Source organism: Crocuta crocuta, unplaced genomic scaffold (genome assembly GCF_008692635.1).
Source record: "Crocuta crocuta isolate KB4526 unplaced genomic scaffold, BGI_CrCroc_1.0 scaffold25, whole genome shotgun sequence".
Taxonomy (NCBI): Eukaryota; Metazoa; Chordata; class Mammalia; order Carnivora; family Hyaenidae; genus Crocuta; species Crocuta crocuta.
The window spans coordinates 19078671-19106263 of NW_027532015.1; the positions used below are offsets into that span (position 1 = coordinate 19078671).

General features: G+C 37.0%; 1 protein-coding gene across 1 annotated transcript in view; it reads left to right on the top strand.

Moving 5' to 3' along the window:
• Positions 1-4118: 4118 nt before the first annotated feature.
• MED23 (mediator complex subunit 23) overlaps positions 4119-27593 on the top strand; it is a 44885-nt gene continuing 21410 nt past the window's right edge. The window contains exons 1-15 of the mRNA XM_077775974.1: positions 4119-4307; positions 4650-4681; positions 4835-4922; positions 7470-7594; positions 8616-8727; positions 10198-10296; positions 10892-10993; positions 11427-11496; positions 12719-12831; positions 14295-14390; positions 19971-20171; positions 21939-22082; positions 24111-24256; positions 25297-25542; positions 27351-27493. Of these exons, the coding sequence (XP_077632100.1) occupies positions 4260-4307; positions 4650-4681; positions 4835-4922; positions 7470-7594; positions 8616-8727; positions 10198-10296; positions 10892-10993; positions 11427-11496; positions 12719-12831; positions 14295-14390; positions 19971-20171; positions 21939-22082; positions 24111-24256; positions 25297-25542; positions 27351-27493 (1765 nt within the window). The 5' untranslated portion in view covers positions 4119-4259. The remainder of the gene's footprint in view (positions 4308-4649; positions 4682-4834; positions 4923-7469; positions 7595-8615; positions 8728-10197; positions 10297-10891; positions 10994-11426; positions 11497-12718; positions 12832-14294; positions 14391-19970; positions 20172-21938; positions 22083-24110; positions 24257-25296; positions 25543-27350; positions 27494-27593) is intronic.

The window sequence follows — 27593 nt, forward strand, 5'->3', positions numbered from 1 at the left end:
AGGTGTCTACCCTGGCCTCACCATCCAGGCTGATCCAACTGTTTATCTTGGGTCCAGCACTAGCAATGATCTGAATGTACCAGGATTTTTTCAGAGACATCCCAGGTATTCTCAGTCTGTTTTAGTCTTGCTGGCCACCGCTATTTCCATTTCTGCCTTTCCTTGTTTCTTGAATTTCTGACTTAGTTCCCATTCCCAGCACCAAGCCTTCACCTTGAACCAATCTAGTTGCACTGATTTGACAATGAGCACATTTCCTTAGGTGCAGTTTTACGTTCACACTTTTGCTCAGTCCGTTTTGAGCTGATCTAGGTGATTTTCTTCCTCCTGAAGGCTTGGTCATCTTTGAGAAAAACTAAGACAGTTGATACATTATTCATTCATGCATATTGCCAACCAGTCCTTTCCTTGTATGCTCTCCCCGCCACCCCCTTCCCTCCTTCTAGTGAACGCGTAGTGATTTGACATTTTCTAGTAAGGAAATTATATGCCATTTTATAGAAATTGCAAGCTAAGGATTTAGAGCAATATTTTAACTAAATGGATTGACTCTTGGCTTTGACATACAGAATTAACAAAACCACACTGTCGTTGAGGACTGCTATGATTAAATAAAAGATCTAAATAAATGGAGAGATCAACTGTGTTTGTGGACTAAAAGACTCATATTGTTTAGGTATCAATTATCTCCAAATTATTCTACAGATTCAATTTAATCCCAATAAAAATCTTAGTATTTTTTGGTGAAATTGAGAAGCTTACTTAAAAATTTATATGAAAATGCAAAGACATGGGGCGGCTGGGAGGCTTAGTTGGTTAAGCAACCAACTCTTGTTTTCTGCTCAGATCATGATTCCAGGGTCCTGAAATAGAGCCTTGCTTTGGGTGTGCTGGGCATGGAGCCTATTCTCTCTCCCTCCCTCTGTCCTTCCCCCACTCACATGTATGTGTTCTCTCTCATGCTCTCTCTCTCAAAAATAAATAATAATTTTTTTAAAAATTCAGAATGAGAAATGAATGATATATTTAGGGCTCCTGGGTGGCTCAGTCCATTGAGCCTCCAACTCTTGATTTAGGTTCAGGTCATGATCCAAGGGTCCTGGGTCCCAGCCCTGCCTTGGGCTCCTCGCTGAGCATGGAACCTGCTTAAGATTCTCTCTCTCTGGGAACTTGACAGAGGAACAAGGGGGAGAAGAAGGGGGGAAATGGTGGGGGAAAGGGAGAGAGGCAAACCATGAGAGACTCTTGAATGCTGACAAAAACTGAGGGCTGATGGATGTGCGGGGGGAGGAGGGATGGGCATGGAGGAGGGCACTTGTGGGGATGAGCACTGAGTGTTATGTGGAAACTAATTTGACAATAAACTATTTGTAAAAAAAAAAGAAAAAAGAAAAAAAAAAATAAAGCAAGTTTTTGATCTAAAAAAAAAAGATTCTCTCTCTGTCTCTCTGTCTCTGTCCCTCTCTCTCTCCCCACCACCCCACCCATTCTCCCCCACTCTCTTTCTGTATGTCTATAAACAAAAAAATTAAAAAAGAGAAATGAGCAAAGGACCTAGAATAACCAAAATAAGCTTGAAAAGAATAATAAAACTGGAAAACTTAGGCTACCCCATTTTGAGACTTGCTAATGACCTACAGCAATTGAGACAATAGGATATTGGCATAACAGTTGGAACCCTCACACATTTGGAGTATTAAAATATAAAAATGGTAAAAACCAGCTTGGGGGATTGCTTGGCAATTTATTATAAAGTTAAACATATATGTCCTGTATGATCCCAAAATTTCATTCCTAGGCATTCACCCAACAGAAAAGATAACATACATCTCTGTGAAGACTTGTTCAAGACTGTTCATAGCAATTTTATTCACATTATTCAAAAACAGGGAATAATTTGAATGCCTCCCAACAGGTGTGTACTACAAATTGACATACATGGATGGACCTCAAAATATAAAGTTGTGTGAAAGAAGCCAGACACAAAAGAACACATACTGTGTGATTCCAATTATATAAACTTCAAGAACATGCAAATTACTTCATGGTTACATAAGTTGAAAAGTGTTTGCCTTTAGAAGGGGGTCTGGCTGCAGAGGAACACCAAGAACTTCCTGGTGCGATAAGCAGACTCCATCTCTCTTCAATGAAGGGTCAGTTAAACCCGTGTAAATATTTGTCAAGACTCACTGATCTGTACGTGTAAAATTTATGTATTCCATTGTTTATAGATTACACATCAATTGAAAAAGTTGATATTGGGGGAATACATTAAGGTCTAGGAACAGATGGTCAATTTTTATTCATTGGATGGAGCATCAGCAAGCATGTTATAAAAGTTAATTTGTTTTTGGTTATAAAAACATAATTCTTTATTGACCATTCTTCCTTTAAAAAATTTTTTTTACATTTATTTATCTTGGAGAGAGAGAGACACAGAATCTGAAGCAGGCTGAGAATCTCAGCACAGAGCCTGAAGAGGGGCTTGAACTTACAGACGTCCAGATCATGACCTGAGCCAAAGTGTGATACTTCACCGACAGAGCCACCCAGGGGCCCCATCATTCATCCTTTTTAACTATACAAGCCCTGGTCAATATTAATATTTCGAGTATTTGCTGAGAACACACTGATTTGGAAACAGAGTAAAAGCCTGGAAATCTGCCAGACGGTAACTGAAAACTGTCTTAGAAGTATATCTGGGGGCACCTGGGTGACTCAGTTGGTTAAGTGTCTAACTCTTGATTTCAGCTCAGGTCATGATCTCACTCCAGTCAATATTAATATTTCGAGTATTTGCTGAGAACACACTGATTTGGAAACAGAGTAAAAGCCTGGAAATCTGCCAGACGGTAACTGAAAACTGTCTTAGAAGTATATCTGGGGGCACCTGGGTGACTCAGTTGGTTAAGTGTCTAACTCTTGATTTCAGCTCAGGTCATGATCTCAAGGCTTGTGACATCAAGCCCCACATTGGCTGTGCTGACAGGCTGACAGCGGGAACCTTCTGGGATTCTCTCTCTCCATCCTTCCCCTTGTCTCTGCCCCTCCCCACCACAAATACATAAATAAACTTAGTGCATCTGATTAAAAATAGTCTAAAATAAGATAGTCTGTTTAGCACACACAAAAAAGAACAACAGATTGTTAGGCTACTTAGATTTTAATAAATCTGGCTCTGTCACTCTTCTAGCTTGGATATTTTACAAAACTGACTACTGCATTATGGCTCATTAAGTGCCTAAGGTTGTGTCTAGCACTGAGCAAAGGGTGAACAAAGATTTCATAAATGAAGTACTCTACTACTTATGCACCAAGGTGTTAAATGAAGATAAAGAAGAGACCCTAAAGCAGCTTGATTGAGAAGGGCAGGCTTCCAGGAATATGTCAAGCTGATGCTTGAAAAAATAAAGTGGTGAGGGGTACACTCCACAGCGCACTTAGCTGCTGATCTGACCTTGCCAGTAGATCAGCCTTCCTATCTGCCGACCCCTCTCCACCCCTACCCTCACCTAAGAGGTTACATATTCAGTAATAGATAACATTTATTATTTTATATGATTATAACTAAAAATGATAGACATTATTGTTTGATTATTTTAATTAAAAATCAGTAATACTGCGCTTATTTATTTTTTTCATTCTTTTTTTGAAAGCCTGTTATGTGTCACACAGTATGCAAGGCACTGAGGTTACCGTACTTGAGAAGACATGGTCCCTGCCGTCAAGAAAAGTGTGGTTTCAACTCCAGGCTCCAAAAAGTCAGCAGCTGACAGACATCATGTTGACGTAGGTTGCAGGAGGAGCATTTCTCGCTGGCTGCCATTCCCCGGGCTCCAAGCTTTTTTCCTTCCCGGGAGGCTAAAGCATTAGCCCCGAGCAGGAAGCATCTCCCGCTCCAGCCGGCAGGTGGCGACTTGCAGCCGACGACGCCTCGGGGTACTTAGGCTCAAGGCTCCACTTGGGGGCGCTCTCGTCCGGCTAGCCGGCCGCCCTTCTCCTTGGGCGGAACCATCTGGCTGGGGCCCTCGTTTCTGCAGGTTTCGTGATCCGCACGCACCCGGAACTTCCGGGCTTCCGGACGGGCGCCCGTGGTTGGCTGGGCCTTGGAGGGGATCCTTTCCGCTAAGCGCCGGAGAGAGGAAGCGACTCTTGCGAGCCGAGGTTTCCGGCGGGCGTCTCCGCCCCCCTACCCCTCAATTCCTGGAGCTCGGGTTTAACCCGGGCGGCGCGCCGGGCGTCCAAGGAAGGCAGGGGTGATGGTACAAATGGAGACGCAACTGCAGAGCATCTTTGAGGACGTGGTGGTGAGTGGAGCCGCCAGGGATTCAGGACGGTGGCTGGGCGAGGGGGACACTCGGTGGCCGTCTCGTGAACCCGGCCCAGGCAACCTGTCCCCCACCTCTCCTTTGTTGTGACACCGTGTAGTTTGCAGGCGTTTAGCGACTCTCCACCAGCTGTCAAATTCAAAGCCTCCTTTGAAATCCACAATACGCTTTGCGATAGGCCAGGCCGGATTGTTATTTTGTGCGTGTCTCTGATTAAGGCGATCTGTTCTGTGTTACATTGTGTTTTTCTCGAGGAGTCTCCTTCTTTTTTTTCTTCTTCTTTTGTTTGTTTTACATCGTTTGCTTTTTGTTTTTTTACAGAAAACGGAAATTATAGAAGAGGCTTTTCCTGGGTGAGTATATGCATGGCAGATTTTTGTATTTTTACATGAGTGTATTTTTGTAAGATTTTACTTCGGTTTGCCTTGGAGGTATAGAAGATCCATAAGATTCTGGTTATGTTGAATTTAGAACTCGCGGCAAATAATCTGATTTTTGTGTTTTAGAATGTTTATGGACACCCCTGAAGATGAAAAAACAAAACTAATTAGCTGTTTGGGGGCCTTCAGACAGTTTTGGGGTGGTCTTTCTCAGGTGAGCACTGCATTTTTACGACATTCAGCTGATGATTTTTGATGCCTTCTTTTTTTACGTTATTTTGATGTTGCTGTTACGGTCTTTCTGGAAAGGGAGACATAAAATTGTCGACATTTTTTTATTTGTATACTCTGGCTTCTGTTTGTTTCGATTTATATTTATCCAGTGGAGAACTGTTAGTGAGAGATCAAGTTGATAACAGCACAGTGTGAGATGTCTTTAAAAGTCTCCCGCATGTTAGATTATGTAAAACCATTTTCGTCCTATTCTGATTTATTTGGCGCAAGGGAAAAGAGCTGTGGTAGAAGTGTAAAAGATACAAATGTCATTTTCTCAACAAGGAACTACAAAGCACTGATAAAAAGATACTATGATCAAAGATGCTATAGTAAGGATACAAAAAGAAATGCCACAATTGGGGTGCCTGGGTGGCTCACTCTTTTAAATGACCCATTCTTGGTTTCAGCTCAGGTCATGACCTCATGGCTTGTGAGTTCGAGCCCTGCATCAGGCTCCGCCCTGACAACACAGAGCCTGGTGAGATTCTATCTCTCCCTCTCTCTCTGTGCCCCTCCTCTGCTCTCAGTCTTTCAAAATAAATAAACGTAAAGACATGTTTTTTAGATTCCACAATAAGGATACTATAATAAAGTACTAAGATATTACAATAAAAATGAGGAAAGGAGCAGTAAAACTTAGTAACAAAGAACAGTCACCAGAAAATATGTCCATGAAAAAGACAAAATGTGTAATCCTTGAAGAGCTGGTGTTCCAGTAATGCATTATCCTCTCATGGTGCATTAATTGTAGGAAAATGAGAACTGTTTGCATTTAAACCACTGGTGATAAGACTTGCTACTCAAACATGGATTACATAATGGCATATATTCTTTTAAAAAAAAAAAAGTTTTTTTTATTAGAGAGCCCAAGAGGAGGAGAGGGGCAGAGGGATGAGGGGGAGAAAGAGACAGAGAGAGAGAGACAGAAAATATATCTTAAGCAGGCTCCATGCTCAGCCTGATGCTGAACTTGATTCTTTGACCCTGAGATCATGACCTGAGCCAAAGTCAAGATTTGGAACGCTCAACTGACTGAGCCACCCAGGCGCCCTGGCATATATTTATTTTTTTAAGAAAATTGTTTTATTGTCTTCTAATAAGTAATATATTCATATGACTCCAAATGCAAAAGGTACCAAAAGGGGTGACCCTATGAATAGTCTGCCTTCTATCTTTCTTAACTTACTCATGTACTTCTTCATGTCAGCAGCCAGTATCCCCAGTTGGTTGCCTTCTGGAAGTATTTTACACTCATAGAATACATTTTTATAGAACATTCATATAATGTGTACACTGTTTCTTAGTACCTTTCTTCCTCTTACTATAAAAGTCTGAAAGTAATTCTCCATTAATCCATTGAAAGTTACTTCTGCCTTTCTTTCTTAAAGTAGCATAATGCATTATTGGCTGCACCTTTCTTTATTTAACCAGCCCCCTACTGAGTGACATTCAGGTTATTTCTCACCTTCTCCACTTTAAACAATACTAGAACAAAAAATATTATGCACAGGACACCATGCAGAATAAATTCCTGAAAATGGTACTTCTAGGTTAGAGGGTATGTCTGTCTATAATCTTTATACAAATTCCCTAATAGCTTTCCATAAGGGTCCTACCAGTTTATTCTCCCCTGGCAAGGGGAGCATAAACATACCTGTTCCCTAGAGCCTCACAGTAGGTGTTAATGAATTTTTTGTCTTTGATGTTTGCCAGTCTAAACCAGGAAAGATTATATCTCATCATGATTTATTTGCATTTCTTTAATGTTGAACATCTTTTCAACATATTTTAATTTTTTAATCATTAAACATTTTATGGGTTAAGGATGGCCTGTGTATTCAGGAAATGTATATTCTAATGGGGGGGGGCAGGAAGAAGAGAGAGATTTCTAAATCAGCATTGTATTTTCAACAATAGAAGTGTGTCTGAGGGACAGTGTAGTGCAGAAGAGGAGGACACGTGGGTTCTTCCTGAGGGTATCCTGGAAGATGAACTGTTATGGGTACTACATTTTGGTGTCAGATTATTCAAGTCTAGAAATTTGATATGTCATTGGATTCATAATTAGGCTCTTAGGGATTAGATTCACACAGATTCTCATGAGGCTGATTATAACTGACTCAGTGGATTTTCCCCCCAGTGACAGGAATGTTTATTTTTTGCCATTAAGGGCATTGCTTACAGTGTCTTACATAGTCTTTGTTAGAGCTTTCTACTGACCGTGAATATATTAAGAAACTCTTACCCCTTTTGGCGGTCTCATGTTATAAAAATAGTGAGGCTTTAATCTATAGAATTGTATTGATTTTAAGCTTAATATGACTGAAATTTTCATTTTGTCTTTTTTTTTAATTGTTTTCATTCATGAATGGTTATAGTGGAGTATTTAATTCATAGTCACAATATACTCCCAGGTATATTAGCTATTTGTTAGACATGAAGTATCACTTTGGACCTAAAATATAATCATTTTTTAATTTTCCAGGAATCTCATGAACAGTGCATCCAGTGGATTGTTAAGTTTATCCATGGCCAGCATAGTCCTAAAAGAATTTCTTTTCTTTATGACTGCTTAGCAATGGCAGTGGAGACTGGTCTCCTTCCCCCCAGGTATGTTTGCTGATAGATAGAGCAATCCAAAGAATTTATTTATTAATGTTTGGAAATTGGTCACGGTTTGTTGTCACAATAGAGTAAAGGAACGAAAAAAGAAGTTAGGCTCAGCAAGTAATCCTTCATAAGACGTCAAGTTTTAGTTTCTAGGATATAGTATTCATAGAATTGTGTACATAAAGGCTCAAAATGAGGCAGGCTTTGCCTTTCAGCTGAGGAGCTAGGATCACTTCACTTTTCCTGCACTATGAACTACCTGAACACATTGTGGCTTAAAAGAGTAATAGTCATTTTATTAACATGCATGGTTACTGTGATTGGCTGAGCTCAGGAAGCAGTTATTTCTCAGGATCTTGTGATTGCAATCAGATGGTAGCTATGGCTATAGTTATCACAACGGTTTTCCCATGCATGTCTGGTGGTTGATGTCTGGCTGTCATCTGGGCCTTTCGCTGGGGCCGTCAGCTGGAATCTACACATCCCTCTCTGTGTGACCTGGACTTTCTCACAGCATGATGGCACCCAAGGCAAGCATTCAAAAGAAGGCTAGACAGAAGCCACATTACCTTGCCTTGGATGTCAGAAGCGTCCCTTATGCCATAATCTGGACCTGCCCAGATGTGAGGGAAGAGAGTATAGACCCTTCTCCCACCTCTTCATGGGAGGAGTATCAGTGTCACACTTCAAAAGAGCATGTGGGTTTGAAAATCTTGTTTCAGCCATGTTGGAAAAATACATCTACCACAAACTGATAGGTAGTAAACATTTAATCTATAGCTTTTGGTAGATTTCTTTCTAGTGAAAATATAACACAATATTACTGTGTTCTGTTTTGTGTTCTATCTTTCATGCAAGTGAAAAAGACATAGCATACTACATACATAGTTTTTTAAAGCATGTTTGAAAAGTGATATGCCTTTCTGAAAAACACTGTAACAAATATCCAGAATACATAGACCCTGTTAGAGAGTTTGAAAAATTCTGTCATGTAACTGGTATGGGTATTCTTATTTTCTAGGATGGTTTGTGAATCCCTAATAAACTCCGACACACTGGAGTGGGAAAGAACGCAGCTTTGGGCCTTAACGTTTAAACTAGTTCGGAAAATAATTGGGGGAGTGGATTACAAGGTATTTTTTCCTAATTATAAAAAGTGATCACTTTCTTTGTGGGGATGAGCACTGGATGTTATATGGAAACCAACTTGACAATAAACTATTAAAAAGTAATCACTTTCAGACATGATTAATTTTTAGTGTGTGGATCTTAATTTCAGATGGGAAGAATGAAGTAGAAGGATTTGCAAAGTTTATTTTTTGTTGTATTTCATAAAGGGACTTAAAATTGTTCAGTGTTTCCCACAGCTTCTCTGCTCTCCTCCCAGCATTCTTCAAAATGCCAGTCCTAACATATATGATGAGTAGCTAAGTCACCAGTGGCCTCTGTGCCCTTTCATATCACAGATCTTAACAATGTTGTGGCCTCTTTCACATGAAAGAGCACAGAGCAGGGGCGTGTGAAGCCCTGAAGGGATGTAGGCATCAGCTGATAAAGGGAGCAAGCCCTGTTTCACCTTGACCGCGTGTGCTTCCACGCTCTTCTCTTGACCCAAAAGAGCAGCATACACCCTCTGTCTCGTAGGACAGCTCAGGGTCTCCCTTGCTGAAAACACCGTTCTCCTTCATTCACACTACCTGTCTTACTGTTCTTTTCGAAAGAATTGCCACTGTCTGACCTTAGGCTTTATATCTGTATTCTCTCTAGTCTGAAATGACTTAACTACTTAATTATTGATTTGAATCATGATTTAATACAAAATTAATTCTAAGAAACTTCTTTTTTTAAAATTTTCTCTTTACTTACACTTCATTTTCGTTAGCAAGTTTCCATGGAGTTTTTGCTTTCTTATTTGTAGGGTGCCTTATAATTGTTGCTCATTTCTTCTGTGTGTATGTTTTGTCTGTCTTTCTTACAAGACTGATCACACAGTTTATACTCAATAAAACGCAGGTTGAATGAAATTTCTTCTCTGTATATCAGATTCTGCTCTGAAGTAATGCAACTGGTAATAGATATGAGGAGATGACCAATTAACAGAATAGCCTTATTGGATAAGTGTGAGTGATTAGGTATGTGATGGATGCAAAGGGGAAGTAAAGTCGGAATATGACAAAGGGAGTAAGCAGAAGGGATCACCTGCCAGAAAATTTGATATTATTGCCCATGTCTCAGAGTGTGTTCAAGTTCTTTCAAATATATTTCTGTAAGCTCAAATTAAGCTTTTTGGACCCTCGTAGGAATAGAAAGTCAAGTAATGTTGTGAGGGTCCAAAAAGCAGAGTGTGGAAAGATTTTTATTTGTAAGTGCCTGTCTTTGTTCATTCATATTATGGGCCATTCTTTAGAGTTCTGTTTTGGAACATGACTCTTGTCTTGGGTTAATGTTAGGGACTTGAATGTTAGCTCTGATTCAGAAAAATTGAAAATGTGACATTGAAGGTTACATTTTTTTCTGAATATGTGATGTTGAAATCTTTAGGTGTTTTAACTAGCACAGGGGGCACTACTTAGTTTTAACCTAAGAGTTTTTTCTTCTGTCAGGGTGTTCGAGATCTGTTAAAAGTGATTTTGGAGAAAATCTTGACAATTCCCAATACAGTGAGCTCAGCTGTTGTACAGCAGCTTCTAGCAGCAAGAGAGGTAATTTAGGACAATTCATTGATCATAATCTCAAAAGTCTATTTTTATATAGCTCTGTGCCTTTAAAATATATGGTAGTTTGTGGACTGTTCCATTTGGGTACTTCTACCAAAATCACTTTGTTTTACTGTTTATCATATTTTTATGATATAGTAAAAATATATTTTAATTTTATTATGTTTCTAATGAAAATTTTAAATTAAGCCATGGCTTTTAATTCTGAAAACAACTATATAGACAAAGTATTTTCAAATGTTACAAGATTATGGCCTATGGACCACTTAAAAATCTTTGTGCTTAGTAACTAATGTTGCAAGAATTGTTACTCTGATCTGTTGCTTTTCTCATAGAGGCTATCAATATTTAAAGCAATGGATTGTTATTTACTAACATCCATTTCATTATTCATTAATCTTCATTTTTAGAGATTCTTCACATATACATGAATTCTTTTATGCTACAGTTTAAGCCTATTAAATCCATGAAATGATTTCTTTGCTTTTAATATATTCGTTCTTGTTGCCACTGTTGCATTTAAAGGGCTTATCTGTGGAACTAATCAAGAACAAAAACATTGCTCTTTGGTTTTTCTTAGGTTATAGCATATATCTTGGAAAGAAATGCCTGTCTATTACCAGCCTATTTTGCAGTCACAGAAATCAGGAAACTGTATCCTGAGGGAAAACTTCCACACTGGGTAAATCTGATATTTTCCATGTATTTTAATAGAAATTTTAGTCAAAAATAGTTTTTTGATCTAATTTTTGTGTGCTTATTTTTAAAATGGTCACTTTTATCCTGATGTAAAATGTACTTTTTTAAAACTCATTATAATGTGTTTTATTTCTTTGCTATCTTGTTGAGACAGTTTCTGTATCATGTGTTAAAATATACCAGCTTCATCAAATAGCTAAGGATATGGTGTTATGATTTGGCTTAATTCAGGGACAGGTGAACTGGGAAGTAATTGTTTGTAAGGAAGTATAAGAAGACTAACTTTTGAGTCATTTTTATATGCCAGGTATTTTATTAAATCTTTACATATCATCTCATTTTGTATTAACAGTGGTTATATTCAGGACAGTCTTGATTTTATTTTTATACTTATTTTTGTTTTGTTTTGTTTTTAGTTACTGGGAAACTTGGTATCAGACTTTGTGGATACCTTCAGGCCCACAGCAAGGATAAACTCCATTTGTGGTAGGAATATAATTTAAAATATACTAAATAGAACCTGAGTTTTAGTCAACTATTGAACGGAATTTGCAGATGTATCTTACACATGTCCTGTAGGTTTGTCATTTTGGTAATTCTGTAGAAGCTTATTAATAACCATTGCCTTGTTTTCAGGTACTTTGTGTGCTGAGTGTAGGGAGGAAGAAGCAGTTGTCTGGACTGGGTCTAAGCTTCAGATAGAATCATTCTAGAAGATGTTTTTTCTGATGAATAGGAGGAACTTTTAGTAGAGCTAATAAAGCACCGTGAAACCTCCGGGCAATGGGAAGTCTCAACCAATCTGTCCCTCTGCAGCCATAGCACACAAGACTGTCAGGCACTTTCAGCCCCTTCCAATTCACACTTTTGCTCCATATTTCATTTATTTTGTTTTCATTGTTTCATGTTTTGTTAGATTCTCAGAATTTTCTTTTAAAAATAATCATGTGATTTGGCAATTTGTGCAGTGCCCAGCAGTGTTTGGGCATATAGACCATCGTTTAGTCAATGGCCAAATTTTCAGCACTTCTTGTGAGTTGGGTGCTATTCCAGATTGGAATTACAAAAATAAAGCAAGCAGACACTAAGCAGATAATTCTGAGACTTCTAGCTTTTGTAACTAAGTGAATATTGGTGTCATTTAATGAATTCTAGAAGTGGTACAGATTTGAGAAGCATGAGTTCAATTGAAGATGTGGAACATCCAAGTGACAATATTCATTAGGCACTTGGGTATATGAGTTGACGGTCATATGGTACATCTAAGGCCTCTTGGAACATGATGCATAAAGTTAATCATGTTGACCCTCGACTAGAGATCTATAAACTTTTTCCACAAAGGGTGATATAGCAAATATTTTATTTAGGCTTTGTGAGCCATTCAGTATGTTGGAACTACTCAGCCCTGTTACTATAGTGCAAAAGCATCAAAACACAGGCAGCAAGCAGCATCTGGCCCATGCATTATAGTTGATGCTTGGATAAATGCAACATTTTTGAGTTTGGTATGTCTCTGCAATTGGTCTCCAACCATCTGGACTAAAAATAATCAAAGAAAAATCCCAACATTTATATCTAACTAAAAGTTTCTTCCAATCAGTGTCTGATTCAGCACAGATATTTATTAAATATTCATAGAGTGAGCGCAGAACCAGGCATTTCTGTGTTCATATTTACTTAAAAACATTTTTTTTTTTAATACATACAGGCCGCTGCAGCCTTCTGCCAGTTGTAAATAACTCAGGAGCCATTTGTAACTCATGGAAATTGGATCCTGCAACTCTTCGTTTTCCTTTGAAAGGCCTCTTGCCGTATGATAAGGTATGTTGATAAATATAATGGAACTTCTGATCCATCTAACAGTCTTTATCCTGGATTATTGGATGTGTTGTGCTAAATTATCTCTTCATAGGCTGAAGAAGTAACAATGGTTTGTGGTTTATCATGTGATTCTAGTATCCAGCTGTTCCCTGTGGTTTGTGATATTGTGGATGTTTAGGCTCCAGTAGACAAAGCACTTAGACTAAGAAAACTGAATCTTTAAGTAGAATCCTTATTTTTATTCTTCCTTTACAAAGTGAGGACCAAAAATGAATTTGTGTGATTGTTAAAATTTGAAGAATGAGCCTCTTGTTCGTTAGATTTTTATTTTTTTAAGTTTAGTTTATTTAAGTAATTTCTACACCCACCGTGGGGCTTGAACTCACAACCCCAAGATCAAGATCAAGAGTCACACACTCTTCTGACTGAGCCAGCCCGGTGCCCCTACTTTTGTTAGATTTTTTAAAGAGGGGATGCAGAGGACAAAAGTGGAATAGAGTACTCCCAAAGGAAAAAAATCTACAGTATCAATAAAATGAAGTATGAGATACAGACATAACACTATACTGAAATTTGGTAGATTCATTATAGTATTTTGGGAGTTGAAATGGTTACAGAGCAGGGTATGGGGAAGACTAGATATTTTACATGTAAATGTTTCATGTCAAAAATGATGTAAAGATTGATTAGGAAACTTGCTCAGAAGTGAGGAGAGTAAATAGTGAAACTAAGGTCACAATTAGTTGGCATATTAGTCAGCAAACTTTGGAATGTGAAAGAGTGATGAACTACATGGAATTTATAGTTATCATGATAAGCAGTGGTATTGAAAATAAATAAATATATTATGCACTTATTGTATGCCCAGCACTACTCTATGAACTTTTTTGCAATAACCCTTATTCTCAACTGTCATCTTAGTGTCTCCATTATATATGTGATGAAACTGAGACAGAGTCGGGTAGCAACTTGACTAAGGCCCCTTATTTAGGAAATGGTACAGTCAGTATTTGAACTCAGACAATCTGATTCCTGAATCTACACTCTTAACCCCTTTACTATCAAGTAATTTTCCTACAAATTTGGAAGTAGTGTTTATGTTAACACTTATATGAAAGTGATTGGAAACTGCCTCCATTCCTTTGGTTAGATTTCTGAGCAGAAAATCCTTTCCTTACAGGATGCTTAAGACTATCATGTGACTGTAAGCAAAGTCATTTCTAAATTTAGCCTCTGTATGACCTTGGGCAAGTCCCTTCATCTCAGTTATATCACCTATCAAATGAGGGGTGGGGTCAGATTAACTGTAAGCACTAAAATCCTATGATTTTTTTCCACTAGATACTGCCTACTGTGTGAAGGTAACAGGTGCCTTTAGTGGATTTTTTTATCCCAATTTCAAATTATTTGAATTAATATTTACTTTGATCTTGAAGCAATAATTTTTTTTATTTTCTTTAAAGGATCTGTTTGAACCACAGACTGCTTTGTTGAGATATGTATTGGAGCAGCCTTATTCCAGGGATATGGTCTGCAATATGCTAGGTTTAAATAAGCAGGTACTGTACTATGCTGGAAACCTAGTAAATTCTGCATAGAATCTGCACTATTCTTTTCTCTTTTCTTTGCTAGAGCTAACTGAGCAAAACAGTTAAGAACTATTTGGTGATTTTTTTTAATATATGGTTTATTAAACAACGTATTGTTCCTACCATTTATATATTGCTTTAAAAATATTTAAATTAAAAAGGAGATATTTTAAAAGTTGGTTTATTTTGCATTGCTTTTTTTTCTATAAGGCCAGTTTCAAGTATACCTTTTGCCAGAGAAACCTACACATGACTTAACCATAATTTTTGACTTTTTTGTTGTTTGGGTGCCTATTTTTATAACCCTTGGTATTTTCAGCGTGGCCTGACTGCTGATTTTTTTCCCCCTTTTTGGTGTATGTTTGTTTTTGGTGGTTTAACATGTGGGAGGGTTTGTGCTGACTCTGGGTTCCTTGAGGCTGGCCTCATAGTCACTGTTTTGTCTTTTCTTTTTTTCTTCCTTTATTTTTGTTCTGTCCTGTCTTGTCCTGCCCATCCTCCAATGCTCTAGACCTTGAACATTGCTCAGGTATGTTCACAACCTTACTGTTGTATTGTGACTAACGATACGCTGGCCGCTTTGTAGCCACTGATTCCATTTAGAGAATACATGTATGGTCGGGGCTTGAAATTGGCAGGACCATGCTGAGACCAAGGCCACTAAAATGAATTTCTTCTTGGGATATGAGAGTTGTTTTTGGTGGATTGTTTTTGGTTTTGGTTTTTGGTGTTTGTTTTTTTTTTATATTCTTTTTTTCTTTTTTCTTTTTTCTTTTTTTTTTTTTAACCAAAGAGACAACACCTGGCACACAAGAACACCTGTCACTTTTTGATGGGTGGTTTTTCCTTCCCACTCCATTTTACTTTTTTTTCTTTTTTTATTCTTTAGGGCTAAAGCTCGCCTTGTGGAATTTTCAGAGATGGAAAGATTTGTGGTGGCCTTTATCTTTCCGGATTATTAAAACATAAATAAATAACATCTATAAAAGTATTTACGTTGCTTTGCCTTAAAACAAAAAACAAATTAAAAACAAAACAAGAGTAAAAAGCACTTTACTAGAGATACGTGATTTTAAAAGTTGGAGTGGTAAATTTATACAGGGAAGGTTTTTTTGGAAACATGGGGATTGACGAAGAAATGTCACACTCTTAGGTGACCCCACACCTGCTTGACAAACACCCTTCTTTGTCAGTCTTTGCCAGAAGTGTCCTCCTCCTAGAGTGGGCTCCTTGCAATTGAAGCTCATCTGCGGTGGGAGAAAAACACTGTGGCCAAACTCAATAAACCAAACTCTTATACAGTCCCAAGTCTGTTCCAGGACTTTTCACCTTTGAGATTTTAAGCAAAATAGTGGTTCCAATTATTTTTGTTAAAAATTTTTGAGCCCAACATATTAAAATAGACCAGCTTTTTGATTTTAAAAAGACGTTCTTGTCCAGGTTATATAAAATAGCGTTACTGTTTGCAATACTATAGTGAAGGTTGTGCCAGTGCTTCCATTTATAAAGCCCTATTTTTAAGGACATATAGCTTGGCCATAAAACTTGCTCAGTGTTGAAACTTTGCATGCCAAACCTCACCCTAGTAGCAGTATCTCTTTTATTATTTTAAGTTTTTCCTTCTGAAAAATTTACCAAGTTTCCTTGTTTGGACAAGCCTATGTACATGTGAAACTGAACTGCCTCACACTACAGAATCTGACAGTTACTTCACATAATCTCTCAATTTAACATCCTAAATACCAAGTCATTAATTCTGATCAGCTTTCACTTGAGTTAGAGGTAAGTATTCAGTCAACTTGGAGAGAATGCTTCATGCTATGTCTTAAAACTAATTTTTGCAATGAACTTTAAGTCATACTTGACTCCATTTTTTTTTTTTTTTTTTACAGTTTGGTGGATAAATGTACCCATGGTCATTTGAGCTGCGAGTACCTTCCCTCAGATATCCTTAGCTATCGTTAGCTTTTTACTCTTGGGATGCAGCTCTTCTCAGACTAGAAATTGACAAAACAATTCATACAAGAGTATTTCTGATTTGATTATTTTAATAACAAGTTTCAACCTAAAAAAAGTTTATGACTAAGACATAAATCCGTAAAAAATAAAGTTTATAATGGAAATGCTGACAGAACATTATTAGTATTGGTCCCACTGTAAACATTGTCAAAAGTTCACAATTCATCAGTAATTGTTTTGGTACAAAACTCTGTAGTGGATGGACTTGTAGATGGAAGATATATGCTGAGTTGACATGATATTATTATTTTTACCACCTGGAAAGTAGAGTAGAAGATGAGAATACAAAGTAAAGCATATGATTAAAGATAAACAAGTTATCATATCACATCTTTTATCATTACAGAACTATATCCTGCACTATACTTTCTTGTCCTTTCTCTAGCAATGCAATAATTTACTTAAAGCTTGAAACTCTTTAAGAGCTGTCCATATTGCATTTTCCAGTAGGAATTGGGCTATATTTTATCCTAAAGTCGGTCACATTCAAAGAGTCATAAATAGCCCAGTTCTGTGACCAGCAAGGTGGAGTGTTCACAGTGGAAGACTCCTGTTTCATAGGTTTATACAGCTTCGTGTTCTTTCTGCCCATTAAGAACATTATGAAACAGATACACCCCTCAAGCTCGTATGTGGTGGTGTGTGAGCTCTGGCTGCTCTGAGACAGTGATAGACTGATTACTCAATTATCTTTGAAAGGCACCATTGAAAGTGGTATCAACTGGCAGAGGGCTGATTGGCAGAGAAGATGATAAACCTCAATAGGTATTGCTCTAAAATTGATTTCTAGCACTGAAATAATGATTTGAAGTTAACTTAAGTCCACCTCAGTACAATATGTTAAAATTTTACCACAAAAGCAGTACCAGAACTGTTACATCAAAAGTGTTCAGGGGCCACTTAATCTAGGATATGGTTACCTGGACTGAAAAGCATTATCATTTGCCATTTGAAACAGTGGTGAGAAAGAATTGGGGGCATGAGTGGAGGTCAATGTTAGTATTTCCATTAATGCCTTGTGCCTTATTTGAAATAAGTTTCCAATGCAGTTTGAGCTATTATGCATAAATGGAATTGGTAAAATATTGAACTTAGATTCTTAATGTTAAAACACGTTTTAAGTAAATATGCATATACATTTGACATAAACTAGCTAATTCAACTAAATGCCTAGATCTCGAAGAATTAAATTTACAAAAGCTTTCAGAAAGCACCTTGTAAATATCCATAGACAGAATATCTGTTGGCTTACAGAAGTATCATAGCCCAATGATTGATCATCTTTATCAGATCATTAAACCACTTTGTATATAATTTTCACTTGTTCCACTTTGTAAAATAATCTACATGGTGGAGAGTATTCATTTTAAGGTATTTATTTTTTAGTAATGAAAACTAAAGCCAAACATATTATTCTAAAGTAGGTAGCATAGATCATTTTATATTTCAGCAGGTTTTTTTGGGAGGGGGTATTAATAAAATTGGCAAATAAACAGAGGAACTAAGCTCTTCTGAAACTTGGTTTGAAAAATATCCTTGGCTTTCACTCAAACACCTGGAAAACATAGAGTTAAAGTATTTATTCAGTATTAATCCTGACAGATGTTCTGGCATTCGCAGACACCAGGACATTAGATGTCGTAGAGATTCCAGACTGATTTAATTCTTAACAGAAAATTTAGACGTAATTTGAGTTGTGGTATGTATTAGCAGATCATCAGCTTTAACTGTAAATTTCCTAGTTCTTACTTTGTCAAAATCTTAATATTTTTGGTTTTCCTCTTTAAATCATTAACTGTACAGCTATTACTACACCCCTAAAAATATGTAGGTAAAAGTCTGTTTTATTTTTTAAAGACACAAAGCTACTACTGAAAAGGGAAACTCCAAAGTGACTCAGGTGCTAAAAACCAATTTTATTTAGTTTGCTCTTTTTTCCTGAAGCAGACTGATGGAAGACCATCACGAATGGAGGAATAGATGACAAATTGGTTAGTTTTCAAACTAGAAGGAAATTCCCATCACTAATGAAAAATTCCTACTGGAAATCCTGGCTTTACTTCTTTTCACAAATTTTTCTGACTCTTGTATACTTTGAATGATTTCACTCTAAATTTGTGTTGTCTGACACATTCCTTAGGTTGTTGGTGGTTGGCAGAACTAGTGAATTTCAAGCCCTGTACACAGTAGTTTTGCATGCTAATTTAAGAAATAGTTCGTAGTGTTGTCTGTTGCACTTTGCTCTGCTTCATAATGATAATTACATTCAGAGGAAAAGTACTGTAGTCCCAACTGGTGGTGTTAATATTGCTATTTGTAAACCTGTAATGTGGTTGAACTGTGATCATGGCATTGTGTTTTGGAAAAAATATGAAACAACCATTGATGCTTACTGTTTCGGATAGATGTTTGTTTTATTTGCATGCGTTAAGAAAGTGCAGCGATATTGGAGCTTTACAAGTTTGGAGCTGGCAAAGAGCATGCAAAAGGGGATGCTATTCATTATGTTTTTTTTTTTCCAAATCCGTCCCCATTTTGCATTTTTCCCCTAAATTTAAAGAAACCATATCCCTTTTTCATGGCAAAAGACTAATAATCACATCTAAAGCTTAGAAGGAAAGTATCTGTATTAGTAATTGTATTCACTAGAAAGGCTTCCAACTGCCTGGCTATTAAGTCATATAACATATTTTATAAAAGAAATATGAAAATGGCTTAAAAATGGCTTAACATTTCTTTTGGGAAAAGCATATTTTTAAATCACTTTAAAAGCATAAATCTTTTTGCCTCTAGAAAGGGAAGTTGCATTCTCATTTTTAGTGTTTAAATTCAATTCTTTTTCTTGTTTTAGATTTCAAAATAGTCTAATTTAAAATTAAAGCTGCATTATGTTTGGCTTCTAAGAACGCAGAGCAGAGATTAACTTTGAGATCAATTATTCGGTAGAGGAAGTTTCCATTTCAGTATCAGGATCAATACCACACATTGAAAAACAGATACTGGGTATAATCTGGCAGCTATTTAGATATACCTCTGTATGTAAAGGTAGCATAAACCTGTGGTGGTTGCTTTAAAATACATAGATTCTCACTGCTTTGTTTGCTGTCTTCACAATTATTTGATTCTTGGTAATTCAAGGGTTTTATATTTTGAGTTAGAGTAGAAAATTAGTACCACTTTCCTCATTTCATATGCTTCTTAAATTATCTTTTTTTCAATGGATAAATAACAAAATTTTCCACTGTGCAGTACCCTTTGTTGATTGAAGCACCCATGTCTGTAGTGAAAGTTAAAAGTGAATAGGAAGTCTGCTTTGTGTGAGATCTGAAAAATAATCTTTGTAATGGAACTCATCCTCTATGATAATGTAACGTGATGCAGCTTTAATAGACTAAATCTAACCTTAACTTTCTAAGTTCAACTTCATTCCATGCTTCTCAGCCTCTTGTTACAATTAATGCCCATTAACCAGTAACTTCTGAAACTAACCGGGAGGCTTTTGGAATACTGTATCTAATCTCTGCCCTACAGCACAAGCAGCGCTGCCCTGTGCTGGAGGACCAGCTGGTGGATCTGGTGGTCTATGCCATGGAGCGGTCCGAGACTGAGGAGAAGTTCGACGATGGGGGAACGAGCCAACTCCTGTGGCAGCACCTCTCGAGTCAGCTCATTTTCTTTGTGCTTTTCCAGTTTGCAAGTTTCCCGCATATGGTCCTTTCTCTTCATCAGAAGGTGAGTGTTCAGTCTTCTGTCAGAGCTCCTTCACCTGTTGATTGATAGGCTTTAGACTGGAACGGACATGGCCTAGTGATTTCAGCAGTGGCTGAAGTCCTGAGCCCTGATGGCTCTTTTGTTCAGTGCTTCTATGGTTTCTAAACTTTTCACTTTCTTGTCACTGTAAATATCGGTTTCAGTCATTCATTCCACATAGAGTGTGAGGACCAGGGGGAACAAAATGCAAAGGCACTAGAGTAACCTCAAGGAGCTCCTCACTCGTGGGAAGATATAGGTATAAACAGTTTGATTATAATAATAGTTTGCATAATGGAAGCATGTTTTCCTCCAACAGGAATGAGGGAAAATAGTCCCTATAAAAGACATCAGTAATGGCTTTAGCAAAGAGATATTGAAGCTCACACTTGAAGGACAAATAGAAATTTGCCAAGAGGAAAAGATAGGAAAGTGTTTCTGTAGCAATAAGATGATCACTTGGAAAGGATAAAAGTGTGTGAGAGAACTGAAAAGAAAATAAAAATGGAGACGTGTTGGTGAGATCAGAAAGGCAGCAAGGCAAGACCAGACAAGGAAAGCGTGTTTGTTCTATGGAGTCTAGGTTCTCTTTGGGAGGCGAATGACATCATCATATATACGTTGGAATAATTACTGCCAATTGCCACATGTAGGAAGATGAGGACATAAAGATGGATGGGACCAAAATCAGGTCAGGATGTGGGTAAGGGAACCTTTGCAGTGATCTGGGTGGGAGACGCTGATGGCCTAAACCAGAAAAGAGAGGAGGACCCGAGACCAGATATGCTGAGACGTGAATCGGATTTGGTGACGGATAGGTAACAGAGGGAGTAACAGGAGTCTGGGATCTCTCGCGGGTCTCTGCTTTGGCAGTGAATGAAAAAGTGGGACAATGAATCCAAAACAGGAAATACAAACAGATGAATAAATTTGTGGAAGGGTTGGTTTTATTATAATGTTTTAGACATGTTGAACGGAAATAAATGCTATAACATCTCTATAGCCTGATTATTTGGGGGAAGATTTTTCGTAAGCATTGTTAAAATCCTTCCAACCACTCATTCCCCCCACTGCCATCCCCACCATCACTGATTACTGTTATAATCTATAGGAAACCAGGAAGAGTGTTGTTGTTTTTTAATGTTTGTTTATTTTTGAGTGAGAGAGAGACAGCACAAGCAGGGAAGGGGCAGAGAGGGAGACACAGAATCCGAAGCAGGCTCCAGGCTCTGAGCTGTCAGCACTGCCCAGCGTGGGGCTCAAACTTATGAACCATGAGATCATGATCTGAGCCAAAGTCGGATGCTCAACCAACTGAGCCACCCAGGCACCCCTGAGTGTTTCTTAATAACCACTCCTCAAGGATTTTAAATTTAAAGAAAAAATCCTTTTGGTTTAATGAAGTATTTCTTGTGTTTTGATGAGAGATTTTTAACAGTTATCTCATATTAAACGATTCTCTTGCATTCATGGTCAACTTAGTTATGCTCTAAAACATTTAACTTTTGATATGTATAGTTGTTTTGGGGTCAGGGAAGAAATCTATGTATAATATTAAAATAATTTAAAAGACTTTGCTTAGTGTGTCCTAAATTGAGATTAAGTATTTTGTAAATGCCAAAGTTGGATAATAACTTTCGGAGTACAGAGTTTCTCCCGCTTTTTGGGTTTTTTGAGGTTTTTTTCCCTTTAAACTTTATCCATCTCTTTAACCAGCTGTGTAGATGTGTATTTAAACATCTTTTACAGTTAGCAGGGAGAGGACTGATTAAAGGCAGAGACCATCTAATGTGGGTTCTCCTGCAATTCATTTCTGGAAGTATTCAGAAAAATGCACTCGCTGATTTTCTCCCTGTCATGAAGCTCTTTGACCTTCTGTATCCAGAAAAAGAAGTAAGTTTTACAAAATAGTTAACGGTATGATAAGTGGGTTATGTCTAATTTACGTTTAAGTATTTTCATATGATTTTATGAAAAAGGTACCAGATTTGGAAGCTGGAAACCTGGGTTCTTTCCCAGTTCTATGACTAAACATCATGAGATGGGCCTTAGTCTCTCTCGACATTAGTTTATTCATGGAAAGTAAAGAAAATAAAGTAGATTATTTCTGAAGTTTATCTTAAATTACAATTGAACATCTATAGCAAGCTCTTCCTCTTTTTTTTTTTTTTTGAGAGGGAGAGCATGAATGGGGGAGGGGAGCAGGGAGAGGAAGAGTGAGAATCTTGAGCCAGCTCCACGTCCAGCGCGGAGTCTAATGTGAGGCTCAAGTTCATAGTCATGAGATCATGACCTGAAACGAAATCAAATGGGATACTTAACCAAATGAACCACCCAAGCATATTTCTCTGTATTCTAAGTAGGTTTACAGTTTCTTAAAGCACTAAGCTGTTGATCTATACAAATCATTGAGTGACCAAATAACATCAGTGTCTGTTAATATCTTTTTTGGTTTGCCAATTGAGTGTGTTCCCCCATTGTTAGATGAGGTATTTGAGTAAAATATGGTATATATTGACGATTGCCATTTCTTTAAACACATTTTGTTATGGAAATTTTTAAATGCACAAAAAAGGTGGAGTGAATAGAAAAACAAACTTCTGTGTACTCATCACCAAAAAATATCTTTTAAGTTTTTAATTAGTGCAGATATACAATATAGTGATTCAGCAATTCTATATGTTACTCAGTGTCATCTAGATAGGTGTACTCTTATCTACATCACCTGTTTTACCCATCCTCCCACCCACCCACCTCCCCTCTGGTAACCATCACTTCATTTTCTGTAGTAAAGAGTCTGTTTCTTGATTAGTCTCTCTTTTTATTCTTTGCTCATTTGTTTTGTTTCTTAAATTCCACATTTGAGTGAAATCATATGGTATTTGTCTTTCCCTAGCTGACTTTTTCACTTAACGTACACTCTAGCTCCAGCCATGTTAACAAATGACAAGATTTTCATTCTTTTTTGTGGCCAAATAATAGTCATCGTGTGTGTGTGTGTGTGTGTGTGTGTGTGTGTGTGCGCGCAGTCATATACCGTATCTTTATTCATTCATTCGTCAATATACATTTGGGCTGCTTCCATAATTCAACTGTTGTAAATAATGTTGCAGTTAGGATGGGGGTGCATGTATCCCTTGAATTCATGTTTTTGTATTTTTTGGGTAAATACCTAGTAGTCCGATTACTGGACTGTAGACTATTTCTAATTTTAACTTTTTGAGGAACCTCTATACTGTCTTCCACAGTTTGCATTCCCATCAACAGTGTGCAAGGGTTCCTTTTTCTCCACATCCTCACCAAACCCTTGTTTCTTATGTTTTTGATTTTAGCCATTCTGACAAGTGTGAAGTGATATATCGCTGTAGTTTAAAAAACATCCTTGTTTCATCTTTCCACTCATCTTTTTTGTTAACACTGGACAATTTTAAAGCAAATTCCCCATATCCATGTCATTTCCTCCATCAGGATACAATATGTATAGTGTGTATGATGATATATATTGAATACAGTCCTTATTTAGATTGCATATTTCTTAATTTTTATGTGTTCTTGAAAAGCATATATGTGACTTTTAGAAATTCTGTGCTTACAGTATATTTATCACCTTCAGTAAAATTTCATAATGTGTTTGTTTTTTAAAGAATGCAAATTTTTAAATGATTGTGAATGCTCTGTAACAGCCCCTGTGAATTTCTGTTAATTCCTTGGCAAGTAAACAATCTTGTAATAGTTAATTTTTTTCTAGCTGTTAGATCATCTGATCTGTATTATTGAATAGTCAAAGAACAATTGAAGCTGAATTAAAAGAGTATTTTAAAAAGAGTTATATCGACAATGGATTATTAGAATACATATTTATTAAAATATTTATAATGTATTAATTCTTCTCTTTCTTATAATGTACAAATTGTTTTACAGTATATTCCAGTTCCTGATATTAACAAACCCCAGTCAACTCATGCCTTTGCAATGACTTGCATTTGGATTCATCTCAATAGAAAAGCCCAAAATGACAACTCCAAGCTACAGATTCCAATACCTCATTCCCTAAAGCTTCACCACCAGTNTCGAACCCACGAACCGCGAGATCATGACCTAAGCGAAAGTCGGACGCTTAACCGACTAAGCCACCCAGGCGCCCCAACAGTTAGTTTTTTAAATTAATAAATGGTGTATTATAGACTAATATCACTAGCCGGACAGATATCGGTATTTGTATGAAGTATAGAAATCTCCCCACACCCACTAGAGGTAAAGGTGGATATTTAATTGCATGTCCTACTAGAGAGACTGACCAATACCTGCATCAGAAAACAACTAGAAAATTAATTCTGTCTATATGTATGCAGATCTATCTATCTATCTGTATATTTAATTTTCATGTCTGATATTTGCTTTTACATGTTTTACCTTAATGTTCTTAATTTCCAAAAGTAGATGAAAATGTTTCAAAACTTCCTAAGCGTTCAGGATTTGAGCATGATCTGACAGATCTCTTTCACTTCCTGGGCTGCTAGGATTGTTTGAGTTTTCTGGCTGGCTGGTGTGCTTCCTTACATCATTTTTGAGCTGTGATAGCTCAAAGAAGATGCTCTTTTTAGATAGGATTTGACTTTAGATGGTCACAGGGATTAGGTAGCAATATGTGAACTTCCCACCTATAACTTCTCTCCCAAATCTCTTCATAGGAGACTGTAGGGGAGTCAGATTCCACATTGCATTTGGCTGTCCCTTTATGATACATTCCTTAATCATCTTTTCACACTGACATCAATAATGAAGGCACATTGTTGTGCTTAGCCGGATGGATAAGAAACAGAATTTGTGTGTTATTTCTTCATTATTTGAGTCTTAGTGCTGTGTATGCAATAATACTTAACAGATATTCATTAACTGATAACTTATTATTAAAGTTGTTTTTGAAATGCTACTTAAACTTTTATATGTTAACCACTCTGTATTTTGAGCAGAAACTTTAATATCTGTAGGACTAAAGATAGTATTGGTAAATCATTTCATGAAAGTAAATGTTTTTTAAAATACGAAGTTAACTTTCTGGAAATTGTTTGCATTTTTTACTGTTTGATGGTACTTGAAATTGTAGGTTCCTACAGCAGAGTCTTAGAAATAAAAGTTTACAGATGAATGACTATAAGATCGCCCTGCTGTGTAATGCATACTCTACAAATTCAGAATGTTTTACATTACCCATGGGAGCTCTGGTAGAAACTATTTATGGAAATGGAATTATGAGAGTACCTCTTCCTGGAACAAGCTGCTTGGCTTCCGCATCTATTACTCCCTTACCCATGAACCTCCTGGACTCACTGACAGTTCATGCCAAAATGAGGTATGTTCTTTTTATTTATTTGGTCCTGTGTTGGGGAATTGATATCAGCGTAGTATAGGCATGATTTCACGATTATGTTTGTGTTTTTTATGGTCAGTTACATTTTTACCATGATTTGGTTTTTATTATAAAAGTTATTTATTATAGGAATTCTAGAATATACAAATAAACCTGAAGAAAATAACTGCTATAATCTCATCATGAGAAATAAGCATTGTAAAATTTTTTGGTATATGTTCTGAGTCTTTTTTTCTATGTATAAATATAGGAATTTATGGGTTGGGTTTTTTTTTTTTAACAAAATGGGTTCTTACTATAATACTTTGTTATAACCACCTTTTCCCCATAATAATCTATCATACACCTCTTTAGGTGTAGTGTTTTCCAGAAACGTCTGTATTAATTGCTACAAAGAAGTCTTTTCTGTGGCCATTTATGATTATTTAGCCAGTTCTGCGTTGTTGAGCATGAGTTGTTCACAGTGTCTTAGTATTATAATGATGGCTATGAAGACAATCTTTATGTCTTTACATGTACCCATAATACATTTTTATTAAATAATTTGCTGGAAATAGAATAGCTGAATCCAGGAATGTGAAAATTATAATGCCTTTGCTGTATTGATTACAAATAGAGATGCACTTAGAATTGACATTATGGCTTCTAAAAGACAGAAAATCCCCTGTTGGGTGTGATTCTTGAACCTCAGGTACCTCTAGGAGCCAAACCGACAATGTAAATGAGTGACGCATGCCTCTGAGTGGAAGAGAGCCAGTATGAGTGCACATGGAAGTTTGTGTATATAGAAGGAATTGAGGCTGATTGAAGCTTACCTCATGGTGCTGGCTGCCATTTTAGCTAATTTTTATAATGTAAGAAAGTAGACTAGTGTAACTAGAGCTTCTCTAGATTTTTTTGAGAAAGGCTAGAAATCCAGATTCTTATTTCTGGTCTTTCAGCTCTTAAGTATTGGCTCAAACATCAGACATTGTGGGCAAAAGAGAATTTTATGTGTGGGACATCAGTTCTAGAAAAGCCATGCTCTTTTTCTCATGGTAAACATTGTCATAAAATTATACATGTGCTTTACCTGCTCATGTGATGAAGTTGAGGGAAGCCTTATTAGAACCCAACATTTGTATCTTAGCAGTGATTTTTTTTAAGTAATTCCATAATAAAAGTTATTTAACTTCTCAAACAATTTTAGTTACACGTTTGAAAGAGAAAAAGAGACTAAACCATTCATGCATGTTAATTTTTAAAAATATTTTTGGGGTTGTTTTGGGGTATTTTGTCTTTTTGTTTATCTTTTTTTTTTTCTAATGTTTATGTTGAGAGCGCACAGGAGAGGGGCAGAGAGAGAGGGAGAGAGAATCCCACGCAGGCTCCATGCTGTCTGCACAGAACCTGACGCAGTGCTTGATCTCATGAACTGTGAGAGCATGACCTGAGCCAAAATCAAGAGTTGGACTCTTAACCCGCTGAGCCACCCAGATCCCCCTAGTTTGTTTGTTTGTTTGTTTTTTTAACTCAAGTGTATTCTTATGAGTTGTACCCAAATTTTGCTTTTCTATGAGCAGAGGGATCCTAACTGAAAGCACCATGGAAACCAGAATTCATCTCAGGTTATACAGTGTATAAGTGTATCACTATTATCACTGTCCTGTACAGCTGAAATGATTAAAATGGAGCTCATTCATTTTATGTACTTCAGTTTAGATTTATACCAAGTGTCCTATAAATAGAGTAATCCCCATGTTTATGTCAAAATATGGATTTTTATTTTCTTTCCCTTGGTTTCTCCTCAGCCTTATCCATAGCATTGCTACCAGAGTGATAAAACTTGCTCATGCAAAATCCAGTGTGGCCTTGGCTCCAGCCCTAGTGGAAACCTACAGTCGCTTATTGGTCTATATGGAAATAGAGTCCTTGGGCATCAAAGGATTTATCAGTAAGACAGGACTTTCTGGTGTTTGTAACCATTAACCCATTCTTTAATTCAACAGGTATTCTTTAGGTTCAGAGGATACAACAGTGTAAAGATGTCGCTG